Source organism: Hypanus sabinus, chromosome 12, assembly GCF_030144855.1.
Source record: "Hypanus sabinus isolate sHypSab1 chromosome 12, sHypSab1.hap1, whole genome shotgun sequence".
Taxonomy (NCBI): domain Eukaryota; kingdom Metazoa; phylum Chordata; class Chondrichthyes; order Myliobatiformes; family Dasyatidae; genus Hypanus; species Hypanus sabinus.
Window position 1 is genome coordinate 1,569,505 of NC_082717.1, and position 14,269 is coordinate 1,583,773.

Sequence of the window (14,269 nt, forward strand, 5' to 3'; positions counted from 1 at the left end):
AATTAGCATTCCAACTCACAAACATGAGGACTTCCGCAGATGCAAATCCAAGCAACACGCACAAAATGCTGGAGGAACTTAGCAGACAAGGAAGCATATATGGAAAAGAGTAGAGTCGAAGTTTCGGGCTGAGACCCTTCATCAAGACTAGAATTAGCCTGTTATAATACAGTTGTATAAGCTGTTGATGAGAGCGCACTTGAGTATTGAGTGGAATTCTGGCCACCCAGTGACAAGAAGAATGTGATTAAACTGGAAAGTCAGAGCAGAGGCCTTTCTGGATTTGGGGCTATGCAACCTGAGCAGTTTTGGACCCCTTCCCTAGAAAAGGTGTGCTGGAGATGGTCCAGAGAACGTTCACAAGAGTACTTCTGAGAATGAAATGGTTTGAGTGATTTGAGAGTAAGGGGGCAGAAGTTTAAGGGAAACACGAGGGGGTATTTCTTTACTCAAAGAGTGATAGCTGTGTGGAATGAGCTTCCTGTAGAAGTAGTAGAGGCCAGTTCAGTTGTGTCATTTAAGGTAAAATTGGATAGGTATATGGACAGGAAAGGAGTGGAGGGTTATGGGCTGAGTGCGGGTAGGTGGGACCTGGTGAGATTAAGAGTTCAGCACGGACTAGGAGGGTCGAGATGGCCTTTTTCTGTGCTGTGATTGTTATATGGTTGTATGGTTAATATATGAGGACCACTTGATAGCTCTGGAATTTAGAAGAATGAAGGAGGGATATTATTGAAAACTATCGATTATTGAAAAGGCCTTGATAGAGTGGATGTGGAGAGAACATATTAGATTATTAATATATTAATACTAGAGGGCACAGCCTGAGAATAGAGGGGCGCCCTTTTAGAATAGAGATGAGAAAATCGCTAGTTTGTTTAGGCAGTTCAAAAGCATGCTTCTAAGAGAGAACCTACAGGCTGTGGATTGCAGTGGTCATAGTTCACAAGAAGTGCATCTAGTAGTTTTGTGAATTGTCATCGAACATCGTCATATATCCCAATGCCAACTTGCACATATCTTTTTTTTTATTACAAAATCCTTTATTACAAATTTTGGTGCTATACAATATATACAAAACACTGGCAAACACAATTACTGCACTACAAATAGACAACAGACATTACACCAGAATGTTGCCATCCCTATCCACGATGGCATTCACACCCCGCGGAGCCCAACGGTCACGAAACTCCTCCAAGGCCGCTGTGGACTGCGCGTGTTCCTTTTCAATAGTTACCTGGGCACGAACATACCCCCTAAACATTGCCAGGCAGTCTGCCCGGGGGGATGGGGGTGTTCGCCTGGAGGTCGGTGACCATTAGTGTTCCACAGGAATCTGTTCAGGGATCCCGCCTCTTCCTGATGTTTATAACTGACTTGGAAGAAGAAGTGGCAAGCTGTGTTAAAAAGTTTACAGGTGACACAGAGATTGGTGGTGTCGTGAATAGGGTGGAAATTTGCCAAAAGTTACAGCAGGACATTGATAGGATGCAGAGCTGGGCTGAACAGTGACAGATGGAGTTCAACCCAGAAAAGTGGGAAGTGATTCACTTTGGATGGTGGAATTTGAAGGGTGTATAGGGGTAATGACAGGATTCCTGGCAGGGTGGAGAAATACAGGGATCTTGGGGTCCACGTCCACAAATTTACTGCCAAAGTTGATAGGGTGTTTAAGAAGGCATGCGGTGTGTTGGCCTTCATTAATCAGTAGATAGAGTTTAAGCCCTGAGGTAATGTTCCAGCTCTATAAAACCCTGGCGAGGTCACACTTAGAGTATTGAGTTCACTTCTGGTTGCCTCATTGTAGGAAGGCTTTGGAAGCTTTCGAGAGGGTGCGGAGGAGATTTACAAGGATGAGAGAGCGTGTCTTATAAGGATAGGCTAAACAAGCTGGGGCTTTTCTCTCTCAAGTGAAGGAGGGTGAGAAGTGATGTGAGAAAGATGATAAAAGGTATAGATAGAGAGGACAACCAGAGACAGAAATTTTTCCAGGACAGAAATGGCTAAATCAAGAGGGCATAATTTTAATGTGATTCACAGAAAGTATAGGGGAGGGATGTCAGAAAGATGTAGGTGTGGAATGTGCCACCAAGGGTCAAGAGGCAGCTACATTAGGGTGAACTAAGAGACCCTGAGATGGACAGCAGCATGATAGAAAAATACCGGGTGGTGTCCGAGGGAAGAGTCAGATTGATCTTGGAGTAGGTACCATATTGTGGGCCAAAGGGTCTGTACTGTGCTGTAATATTCTATATTAAGACCATAAGATATAGGAGCAGAATTAGGCCTTTTGGCCCATCGAGTCTTCTCTGTCATTTCATCATGGCTGATCCATTTTCCCTCTCATCCCCACTTCCTGCCTTCTCCCCATATCCCCTCATGCCCTGACTAATCAAAAATCTATACATAAAGACTTGTCCTCCATGACTGTTGATGCTCTGTGTTGACTGTTTCACTCTGTGTCAGTGACACAGTTTGCTAGAGGAGAGGGTGACTGAGGAACAGTGTAAGGGAGCTGGATTAACATTATTCGGGATACACTCAGTGACACAGGGTGTTGGGGAGGGAGTAGTCACTGAGGAATGGACTGAGGGGCAGTGTGAGGGAGCTGGATTAACATCAGTGGGGATACAGTCAGTGACACAGAGTGCTGGGGGAGAGGTGTCACTGACAGATGGTGTAAGGGAGCTGGATTAATGTCAGTGGAGATACTGTCAGTGACACAGGGCACTGGGGAGAGGGGGTCACTGAGGGACAGTATGAGGAATCTGGGATTAATGTCAGTGGGGATACAGTCAGTGACACGGGGTGAATGGGAGAGGGGTCACTGAGGAACGATGTGAGAGAGCTAGTTTAATGTCAGTGGGGACACAGTCAGTGACACAGGGTGCTGGGGAAAGGTCACAGAGGGATGGTGTAAGGGGGCTGGTTTAACATCAGTAGGGATACAGTCAGTGACTGAGGGAGAGGGCTGACTGACAAATCGTTTCTTTTTTATCGTTCGCAGACACTGCTGATCTTGGCTTCGGGTTATGATGTGGCCGTCACTGTGGAGATGCCTCCTGCCTGTTCTGCTTTCACTGTGGCCTGTGACTGGCCAGCTACTGGATTGCCAGGAACACAGCAAATGCCTGGAAATGTCCTCTGTGCCGCAGCTGAAGGTAAGTTGCAGTGAAGCCAGAGCCTCTGTTGGTCACAATTGCAGACACAGAATACAGTGTGTCCCCGGTCCCAAACATTGACTGTTTATTCCCTCCCATAGATGTTGCCTGACCAACTGAGTTCCTGCAGACCCACCCCTCCCACAGGTCTTTTATCCTCTCCTGAACTTTTCATTTCCAATCATCTTCACTTCCGTGCTCCCCTCACCTGTGAATCTTCCCCCTTTCTTCCCTTTTCTCCATGGTCTGCTCTCCTCTCCTATCAAATATCTTCTTCAGCCTTTACCTTTCCCACCTATCACCTCCCAGCTTCCCACTTCATCCTCCCTTCCCACCACCCCAGCACCTTCTACTTAACCTCCTCTCCACCCTCCTACTTATTTTGATTTCTTCCCGGTTCCTTTCTATTTCTGATGAACAGCCTCAGCCTGAAACATCGGCTGTTTATTCATTTCCATAGATGCTGCTTGACCTGGTGAATTTAGCATCTGCAGAATCTCTTGTGTTTATATATAACATTCAATGTGCATATATATTGAATACGCACTGCCAAAAGGGTGCAGAAAGAAAAATAAATAGTGAGGAAATGTTCATTGTCCATTCGAAATCTGATGATGGAGGAGAAGAAGCTGTTCCTGAAACACTGCGTCTTCATGTTCTTGTACCTCCTCCTTAATGTTAGAAATGAGGAGAGGGTATGACCCAAAAGAAGGACCTCTGATCTGATCTGTTAACTCTGGTTCACTCTTCACAACCGTTGTCCTGCCTGCTGAGTGTTCCAGCATTTTATTTCAGATTTACAGCATCTGCAGCTTCCCTTACTTAGCAACTATTGCCCTGGTTCTAAGCAATGAAATTGGGGCACATCATCCGTGAATCCCTTCAGCTACAAAGCTGAAGAGTTTGTGGAGGCATTAGAAATTACCTTTCAAGAATCAATAGATGTTGGCATAGTGCCAGAGGAATGGAAAATTGCAAATATCAGTCCACGCTTGAAGAAGGGAGAGAGGCAAAAGAAAGGAGATTATAGGCCAGCTAGCCTGACCTCAGTGGTTGGGAAAGATGTTTGAGTCGATCGTTAAGGATATCTCTTTTGTATATTTGGAGGCATATGGAAAAAATAGAACATAGAACATAGAATAGTACAACACATTACAGGCCCTTTGGCCCACAATGTTGTGCTGACCCTCAAATCCTGCCTCCCATATAACCCCCCTACCTTAAATTTCTCCATATACCTGTCTAGTAGTCTCTTAAACTTCACTAGTGTATCTGCTTCCACCACTGACTCAGGCAGTGCATTTCACGCACCAACCACTCTCTGAGTGAAAAACCTTCCTCTAATATCCCCCTTGAACTTCCCTCCCCTTAACTTAAAGCCATGTCCTCTTGTACTGAGCAGTGGTGCCCTGGGGAAGAGGCACCGGCTGTCCACTCTGTCTATTCCTCTTAATATCTTGTACACCTCTATCATGTCTCCTCTCATCCTCCTTCTCTCCAAAGAATAAAGCCCTGGCTCCCTTAGTCTCTGATCATAATCCATACTCTCTAAACCAGGCAGCATCCTGGTAAATCTCCTCTGTACCCTTTCCAATGCTTCCACATCCTTCCTAAAGTGAGGCGAACAGAACTGGACACAGTACTCCAAGTGTAGCCTAACTAGAGTTTTATAGAGCTGCATCATTACATCGCGTCTTTTAAACTCTATCCCTCGATTTATGAAAGCTAACACCCCATAAGCTTTCTGTGAGGCAACTTTCAGGGATCTGTGGACATGTACCCCCAGATCCCTCTGCTCCTCCACACTACCAAGTATCTTGCCATTTACTTTGTACTCTGCCTTGGAGTTTGTCCTTCCAAAGTGTACCACCTCACACTTCTCCAGGTTGAACTGCATCTGCCACTTCTCAGCCCACTTCTGAATCCTATCAATGTCTCTCTGCAATCTTCAACAATCCTCCACACTGTCCACAACACCATCAACCTTTGTGTCACTTGCCAACCCACCCTTCTACCCCCACATCCAGGTCGTTAATAAAAATCAAAAAAGTAGAGGTCCCAGAACAGATCCTTGTGAGACACCACTAGTCACAACCCTCCAATCTGAATGTACTCCCTCCACCACGACCCTCTGCCTTCTGCAGGCAAGCCAATTCTGAATCCACCTGGCCAAATTTCCCTGGATCCCATGTCTTCTGACTTTCTGAACGAGCCTACCGTGTGGAACCTTGTCAAATGCCTTACTATAGCCCAATAGGCCAATGTCGGTTGATTTCCTTAAGGAAAAATCCTGCCTGAGAAATCTGCTGGAACTCTTTGAGGAAATAACAAGCAAGATAGACAAAGGAGAATTGGTTGATGATGATTTTCAGAAGGCTTTTGACAGGTGCCACACATGAGGCTGCTTAACAAGGTTAGAGCTCCTAGTATTACAAGAAAGATTGTAGCATGGATAGAGCAGTGGCTGAATGGCAGGAGGCAAACAGAAGGAATAAAGGAAGACTTTTCTGGTTGGTTGCTGGTAACTAGTGGTGTTGGGACCATTTCTTTTTACGTTATATGTCAATGGTTTAGATGGCAGAATTGCTGGCTTAGTGGCCAAGGTTGCAGAAGATATGAAGAGAGGTGGAGCGGAAGGTAGTTTTGAGTAGATAGAGTGGCTACAGAAGGACTTAGGCAGCTTAGGAGAATGGGCAAAGAAATAGCACGTGGAATTCGAAGGGTCTCGGCCCGAAACACTGACTGCTAATTTCAAAGGATGCTACCCGACCTGCTGAGTTCATTCAGCTTGTTTGTACATGTTGATTTGATCACAGCATCTGCAGTGTACCTTGTGTTTACTGATCATACAGTTTGGTAGAAGAAATCACATGGAGCAGGGGTCCCAGAACAGATCCATGAGGCACACCACTGGTGACTGACCTCCATGCAGAATATGACCCGTCTATAACCACTCTTTGCCTTCTGTGGGCAAGCTAGTTCTGGATCCACAAAGCAATATCCCCTTGGATCCCATCCCCCTCCTTATTTCCTCAATAAGCCTGGCATGGGGAACCTTGTCAGATGGCTTGCTGAAGTCCATATACATGAATGCTCTTCATGATTTTTATAAATGACCTGGATGAGGAAGTGGAGGGATGGGTTAGTAAATTTGCTGATGACGCTAAGGTTGGGGGTGTTGTAGATAGTGTGGAGGGATATCAGAGGTTACAATGGGACATTGATAGGATGCAAAGCTGAGCTCAGAAGTGGCAGATGGAGTTCAACCCAGATAAGTGTGAGGTGGTTCATTTTGGTAAGTCAAATATGATGGCAGAATACAGTATTAATGGTAAGACTCTTGGTAGTGTGGAGGATCAGAGGGACCTCGGGGTCCGAATCCATAGGACACTCAAAGCGCTGCGCAGGTTGACTCTGTGGTTAAGAAAGCATATGGTGCATTGGCCTTCATCAATCGTGAGATTGAATTTAGGAGCCGAGAGGTAATGTTGCAGCTACTGTATATAGGACCCTGGTCAGACCCCACTTGGAGTACTGTGCTCATTTCTGGTCGCCTCACTACAGGAAGGATGCGGAAACCATAGAAAGGGTACAGAGGAGACTTACAAGGATGTTGCCTGGATTGGGGAGCATGCCTTATGTGAATAAGTTGAGTGAACTTGGCCTTTTCTCCTTGGATCAACAGAGGATGAGAGGTGACCTGATAGAGGTGTATAAGATGATGAGAGGCATTGATCGTGTGGATTGTCAGAGACTTTTCCCCAGGTTTGGAATAGTTAGCACGAGAGGGCACAGTTTTAAGGTGCTTGGGAGTAGGTACAGAGGAGATGTCAGGGCTAAGTTTCTAATGCAGAGGGTGGTGAGTGTGTGGAATGGGCTGCTGCCAACAGTGGTGGAGGTGGATACAATAGGATCTTTTTAGAAACTTGGAGCTCAGAAAAATAGAGGTCTGTGTGTAACTCTAGATAATTTCTAAGTGAAGGACATGTTTGGCACAGTTCTGTGGGCCTAATGGCCTTTATTGTGCTGTAGGTTTTCTATGCTTTTGTATTTCTATACACTACCTCTATACTGCTCTACCTTCATCAATGTGTTTAGTCACATCCTCAAAAAATTCAATCAGGCTGGTATGATACAACCTGCCTTTCATAAAGCCATGCTGACTGTTCCTAATCATATTTTGCCTCTCCAAATGTTCTTAAATTCTGCCTGTCAGGATCTTCTCCATCAACTTACCAATCACTGAAGTAAGACTCAATGGTCTATAATTTCTTGAGCTATCTCTACTCACTTTCTTGAATAATGGAACAACATCTGCAACCCTCCAATCCTCCGGAACCTCTCTCGTCCCCATTGATGACGCAAAGATCATCGCCAGAGGCTCAGCAATCTCCTCCCTTGCCTCCCACAGTAGCCTGGGGTATATCCCATCCATTCCCGGTGACTTATCCAACTTGATGCTTTCCAAAAGCTCCAGCACACCCTCTTTCTTAATATCTACAGACTCAAGCTTTTAGTCCACTGTAAATCAACCCTATAATCACCAAGATCCATAATGAATATTGAAGCAAAGTATTCATTAAATACTTCTGCCATCTCTTACGATTCCATACACACTTTTCCACTGTCACACTTGATTGGTCCTATTCTCTCACATCTTATCCTCTTAATGGAGAGAAAATAGAAACAACTGAGGAACAAAAGGATTTGGGAATTCTTGTGCAGGATTTCCTTAAGGTTAAATTGCTGTTTGAGTCAGTGGTAAGGAAGGCAAATGAAATGTTAGCATTCATTTCAAGAGGACTAGAATATAAAGGCACGGATGTAATGTTGAGACTTTATAAAACACGGCAAGGCCTCACTTGGAGTATTGTGAGCAGTTTTGGGCCCCTTTTGGCAAGGATGTGCTGAAACTGGAGAGGGTTCAAAGGAGGTTCATAAAAATTATTCCAGGATTGAATGGCTTGTTGTATGAAAAGTGTTTGATGGCTCTGGGCCTGTATTCGCTGGAATTCAGAAGAATAAGAGGTGACTTCATTAAAGTCTATCAGCTTTGATAGTGGGTGTGGAGACGATGTTCCTGTGGTGGGAGAGTCTAAGACCAGAGGGCACTGTTTCGGAATAGAGAATAGAGGGGCATCCTTTTAGAATAGAGATGAGGAGGAATTTCTTTAGTCAGAGAGTGGTGAATCTATGGAATTCATTGCCACAGGCAACTGCGGAAGCCAAGTTTTTATGAGCTGAAAAATGGCAATGGAATTTAATGCAGAAAAGTGTGAAGATTTGGGAATACAAGTCCATATTTCATTGAAAGCGGCATCACAGGTAGATAGTGTTGGAAAGTTATCAGATATTTTATTCTCTAAGCTTTCTTCACCTTTCTCACATTCAGTAAGGCTCACAAGATCACCTGTCTATGGACAACAGAACCTGTCGTCTCCAACATCGGTAGGCAGGAACATCACCAGACCGCGATCCCTGCTGCTGACCTCAGTGGCTCTAATAACCCCGAACAGATCAGAACACAGACTTCACTGCCACCAACGCGGGTTCCAATGACCCTAGACACCTTCATAGTGCCTATTGCAAAATTTCCAACTCTGCCTCCAGCCTGGACCTCGACTGACAACTCCTCCAGGCCAGGACTTTGCACGTTACCACCGTTACGCCCGTCTCCCCTTCTCAAACCACCAAACTTCCATCCCGTGTCCCTCAGGACCCACCGCCAGCTCTTGGGTGCTCAGAGCCACCATCTTCCCTGAACACCCTAACCCTCCTCACTCCTCAGACTCTTCCCCTCATCTCACTCCGATCCCAGCTCTGATCTGTGCTGGGTCTTTACAATTCCCTCTGACCTTCCCTTCCCTGAGGCAGTGTCTCCCTCTCTTTCTCACTGAGAGAAGGCGGGGGAGAGATTCTCGAATCAGGGCACTCAAAATAAAAAGCAACACTTCAAACTGACCGTAACATTGTCGCTGTGGGAGGAGTGAAACCTGTCCCTCTCGTTAGTAACAGACAGAGCCGTTAGTTTTTGATGTACTGAGGATCGTGGTCTCTCTTTGGGGGCTTCACTGTTGCTTGCACAGGCGGTAATGGGAATGGCAATGCTTTAAGATAGGGTAAGTGGGGGGGTAGTGGGAATGGCAATGCTTTAAGATAGGGTAAGTGGGGGGGGTAGTGGGAATGGCAATGCTTTAAGATAGGGTAAGTGGGGGGGTAATGGGAATGGCAATGCTTTAAGCTGGGGTAAGTGGGGGGGGTAGTGGGAATGGCAATGCTTTAAGCTGGGGTAAGTGGGGGGGGTAGTGGGAATGGCAATGCTTTAAGATAGGGTAAGTGGGGGGGTAGTGGGAATGGCAATGCTTTAAGATAGGGTAAGTGGGGGGGTAGTGGGAATGGCAATGCTTTAAGATAGGGTAAGTGGGGGGGTAGTGGGAATGGCAATGCTTTAAGATAGGGTAAGTGGGGGGGTAGTGGGAATGGCAATGCTTTAAGCTGGGGTAAGTGGGGGGGTAGTGGGAATGCTAATGCTTTAAGCTGGGGTAAGTGAGGGGGTAGATGCTGCTTGTCATGGGAGAGGGAAGGGGGCTTTGGAGTTCTTATGATTTTTCTGTCATTCACTCTTTAGAGATAGTTCTGTTTTGAGGCCGTCTGCAGAGGGAGATTTTCAGGCTGTATATTGTATACATTCTCTAATATTAAAAGGATCTATTGAACTATTGTTTGAACCCAACCTCACTGGAAAAATCTTACAACGTACTTCATTATGCAGAAAAGGAGGAAGACATGGAAGGATTGTCTATGGAGTCTCTGTGGGTGGAATTTAGAAACAGGAAGGGGTCAATAACTTTACTGGGTGATTTTAGAGACAACCCAATACTAACAGGGATATCAAGGAGCCGATAGGGAGACAGATTCTGGAAAGGTGTAATAATGATAGGGTTGTCATGATGGGAGATTTTAATTTCCCCAAAATTGATTGGCATTTCCCCAGAGCTAGGGGTTTAGATGGGGTGGAGTATGTTAGGTATGTTCAGGAAGGTTTCCTGACACAATATGTGATATTGGGAAATGAACCTGGTCAGGTGTCAGGTCTCTCAGTGGGAGAGCATTTTGGAGATAGTGATCATAATTCTATCTCCTTTACCATAGCATTGGAGAGGGGTAGGAGTAGACAAGTTTGGAAAACAGTTAATTGGAGTAAGGGCATATATGAAGATATCAGGCAGGAACTTGGAAGTATAAATTGGGAACGGATGTTGTCAGGGAAATGTACAGCAGAAATGTGGCTGATGTTCAGGGGATATTTGCGTGGCGTTCTGCATCGGTACGTTCCAATGAGACAGGGAAAGGATGGTAGTGTACAGGATCCATAGTGTACAAAGGATGTAGAAAATCTAGTTAAGAAGGAAAGGAAAGCTTACAAAAGGTTCAAGAAATTAGGTACTACCTGGATTGGAGGGTATACCTTATGAGAATAGGTGGAGTGAACTCGGCCTTTTCTCTCTGGAGCGACGGAGGATGAGAGGTGACCTGATAGAGGTGTATAAGATGATGAGAGGCATTGATCATGTAGATCAGGGGTGGGCAAACTTTTTGACTTGAGGGCCACAAAGGGTTCTAAAATTTGACAGGGGGGCCGGATCAGGAGCAGATGGACGGAGTGTTTTGGTAATACACCTCATAAGAGAAAATAAATTATCATGGGATATGTAGAAAACATGTGCTTTAATTTCAGTTGAAAATGAACAAATGCATTACAACAAAATATCTGTCTTTGAAGTCCCATGGTATTTAGCTATTTATTGAAATGTCTTTTAAAACACTGAAAATTAAATGAATAAAATACAGCTTTTTTTAATAGTAACAGTTATTATTTTAAAGCACTGAAAATTCTGTTATCCTTCAAGATATTATCATCATCACTCTCCTCCTGACTGTCTTTATTTCAAAAACGGTAGGGGATGCAGGTCTACTTGTCCTGCTCCTTCTTATTCAATTGTCCCGTGTCAAAACTCAACAACGACCCGCACAATGACAGAACAGTGAGAGCGTGCCAATATGCGGAGCTCTGTGCTCGCAAATCCCCGCAGGCTATCTCCCTTAGCCGGAACGCTGGCTAATTGTGAGCCGGTTCGGATGTGCCAGGAAATGGGTCGCCACAAGGTCACAAAGTAAAGCGCAAATGTGGAGTAATGCGCTGCACCTCAACAAAGGTCAATGTATATAGAGTGCATCATCTATTGGGAAGACGCCAGAATTGCGGGGAAAAAACGTTAATAAGGTTTATTAATATAATTTCATCAAGTTCTGCGGGCCGGATTAAAAAGCTTAACGGGCCGCATATGGCCCGCGGGCTGTAGTTTGCCCATGCCTGATGTAGATAGTCAGAGGCTTTTCCCAGGGCTGAAATGGCTAACATGAGAGGGCATAGTTTTAGGGCGCTTGGAAATAGGTTCTGAGGGGATGTCAGGGGTAGGTTTTCACACAGAGAGCGGTGGGTGTGTGTAATGCACCACTGGCGGTGTTGGTGGAAGCAGATACAACAGGGTCTTTAAAGAATCTCTCAGATAGCTTAGAAAAATAGAGGGCTCTGCGGTAGGGAAATTCTAGATAGCTTCTAGAGTCGGTTACATGGTTGGTACAACATTGGGACTCGAAGGGCCTGTAATGTGCTGTAGATGGACATGTTCTATGTTCCCTTGTTCCCTTCTTCTACCTCATCACACTGTGTAATGATCTGAACCATATGAACAGTTTGCAAGAGAAGCTTTTCACTGTGTCTATGTACATGTGACAATAATTCCAAAATGCACCTCACCTTAAACAGACCCTCATTGCATCCCCCACCATCATAACGGGTTCTTCCCCTTACCTACCAGCCTATAGCCACTGTATGCAGCACATCATTCTCCATTACATCTGTCATCTGAAATAGGATCCTACACAAACACATCTTCACCTCCACCCACCCACCCACTTCCTGCAGGGATCACTCTCTACATGACTCCCATTCCAACACCAAGTTTTCTTCTGAATAGTTTGCTGGGGATGAGATGGGCGCTACAGAGGGGAATGTGATCTGCCTTTTCACTTGTCTACAGGAATGTACTGATGGCTGCAAAGTGGACGAGAACATGGAATCCCCAATCTACCCTGGCAACAGCCAGCTTCAGCCCATCGAAGAGAACATCCGGAATTACGTCATGGGTCACTTCCGCTGGAACAAGTTTGGAAAGAAGCGAGACAACAGCACAGAGTTATCCGTCAGCAAGCAAAAAGGTGAAGGGGTCAGAGGTATGCTTGTCCAGTTCCCGTACCTAGACACACAAGCTCCCAAGAGGGGAAGTGAAGACATGGGCACCCAGTTTTCCAAGCAGAATGATAAAAGGTCCTACTCGATGGAACATTTCCGTTGGGGAAAACCAAAGGGCAGGAAGAGGAGGCCCATCAAAGTTTCCCCAAGAATCCTTGAAAATGAACCACAGGAGAATGTGGGGCCAGAATTCAAGCGCCAAGAGTCTGTCGACTTTGACTACCCAGCAGAGACTTTAGAAGTGCGTGACTTGGATCTCCATGGAGGCACCAAGAAGGATGAGAAGAATTACAAAATGACCCATTTCCGATGGGGCAGGGGTCCGAAGGATCACATGTATTTCACCAACCAAGAAGACATGCTCCAGGAAAGCCTGGAGAGTGGCCTGCCTGAGGAAGATGTGAAGAAAGATGCGAAGTACAAATTCGGTCACTTTCGGTGGAGTTCCCCACTCAAAGACAAGCGCTATGGAGGCTTCATGAAATCCTCAGATGAAAGGGGCCAGAAACCTCTATTGACCCTTTTTCGGAATGTCATCATCAAGGATGGCCAGGAAGCCAAGGCTTTCCACCAATAGATGGATAGAATTGAGTAATAAAGCTGGCTGGGTGTAAGAGATAGCTGCCAGCCATCAATATATTAGAGCAATTGGTAAACTGAAAAATAAAGTTTTTCTTTGCAAATGGTCATAGTCTTAGTAGTTTCTGCTTACCTCCATTAGTTCATGACCTTGGTGTGAAATATGACAATACAAGAAGTGCAGACCACTCGGCCCCTTCAATCCTATACCCCATTCACCAGGCTCATGAATAGTCTATACCATAAGATCACAAGACCATAAAACATAAAGCAGAAGAAGGTCATTTGGCCCATTGAGTCTGTTCCACCATTCAATTGTGGAGACTTATTATCCTTCTCAGCCCCATTGTCCTGGCTTCTCCCTGTATCCTTTGAAGTCCCAACTGATCAGGGTTCTATCAAGCTTTGCTTTAAATATTCCCAATAACTTGGCCTCCACAGCTGTCTGTTGCAATGAATTCTACAGATTCACCACCTTCTGGCTGAGAAATTCCTCCTCATCTCACCTCAACCAGGTTTCAACTTCCCTTCTGTGCCAGTGCCAATTTTCCTCTCCTACAAACTTCAATCATGGACCAACACCATCATCCGATCCACAGCTGGTACTCTGCAAGGCATTAGAAATGACTTTTCAAAAATCATTGGACTCTGGCATGGTGCCAGAGGATGGGAATATTGCAAAAGTCACACCACTCTTTTATTGCAAGAATCAATCAATCTTCACTGTGGAATAAGCCTGATGTTGCAGTGCGTGAAGGAAGAGAAGTGGGTGCAGAGAGAAGATGCTCAAAAATCTGAATGATTATTTTAATACTCATTTAGTTTATCAGCCACCTCCTTGTCCCCTGTTATCATTTCTCCTGCCTCATTTTCTAGTGATCCTATATACACTCTCATTTCTCTTTTATTTTTAACATACTTGAAAAAAAACTTTTACCTTCCACTTTGATATTATTTGCTAGCATGCTTTCATATTGCCTCTTTTTCCTTCTAATGATTTTTTACTTGCTGTCTGTAGGTTTTCAAAAACACCCCAATCCTCTATCTTCCCACGAATTTTTGCTTTGTTGTATGCCCTTTCTTTTGTTTTTACAATAGCTTTGACTTCCCTTGTCAGCCACAGTTGTACTATTTTACCATTTGAGTATTTCTTCATTTTTGGAATACACATGTCCTGCACCTTCCTCATTTTCCCCAGAAACCCACACCA

The 14,269-nt window shown here is 45.0% G+C and overlaps 1 protein-coding gene across 1 annotated transcript; it reads left to right on the forward strand.

The window, feature by feature from the left end:
* The first annotated feature begins 3,038 nt into the window (after positions 1-3,038).
* On the forward strand, positions 3,039-13,057 carry pomca (proopiomelanocortin a). The gene is made up of 2 exons (XM_059985284.1): positions 3,039-3,164; positions 12,269-13,057. The coding sequence occupies exons 1-2, from the start codon at positions 3,039-3,041 to the stop codon at positions 13,055-13,057; spliced, it is 915 nt and encodes a 304-aa protein (XP_059841267.1).
* The last annotated feature ends 1,212 nt before the right edge of the window (positions 13,058-14,269 follow it).

What these genes read in the sequence shown, in the direction of transcription:
- pomca (XM_059985284.1), top strand. Translation starts at nt 3,039, where the DNA reads ATGTGGCCGTCACTGTGGAGATGCCTCCTGCCTGTTCTGCTTTCACTG. An exon ending in CCTCTGTGCCGCAGCTGAAG is followed by an intron (nt 3,165 to 12,268) that starts GTAAGTTGCAGT and finishes ACTTGTCTACAG; the next exon opens with GAATGTACTGATGGCTGCAA.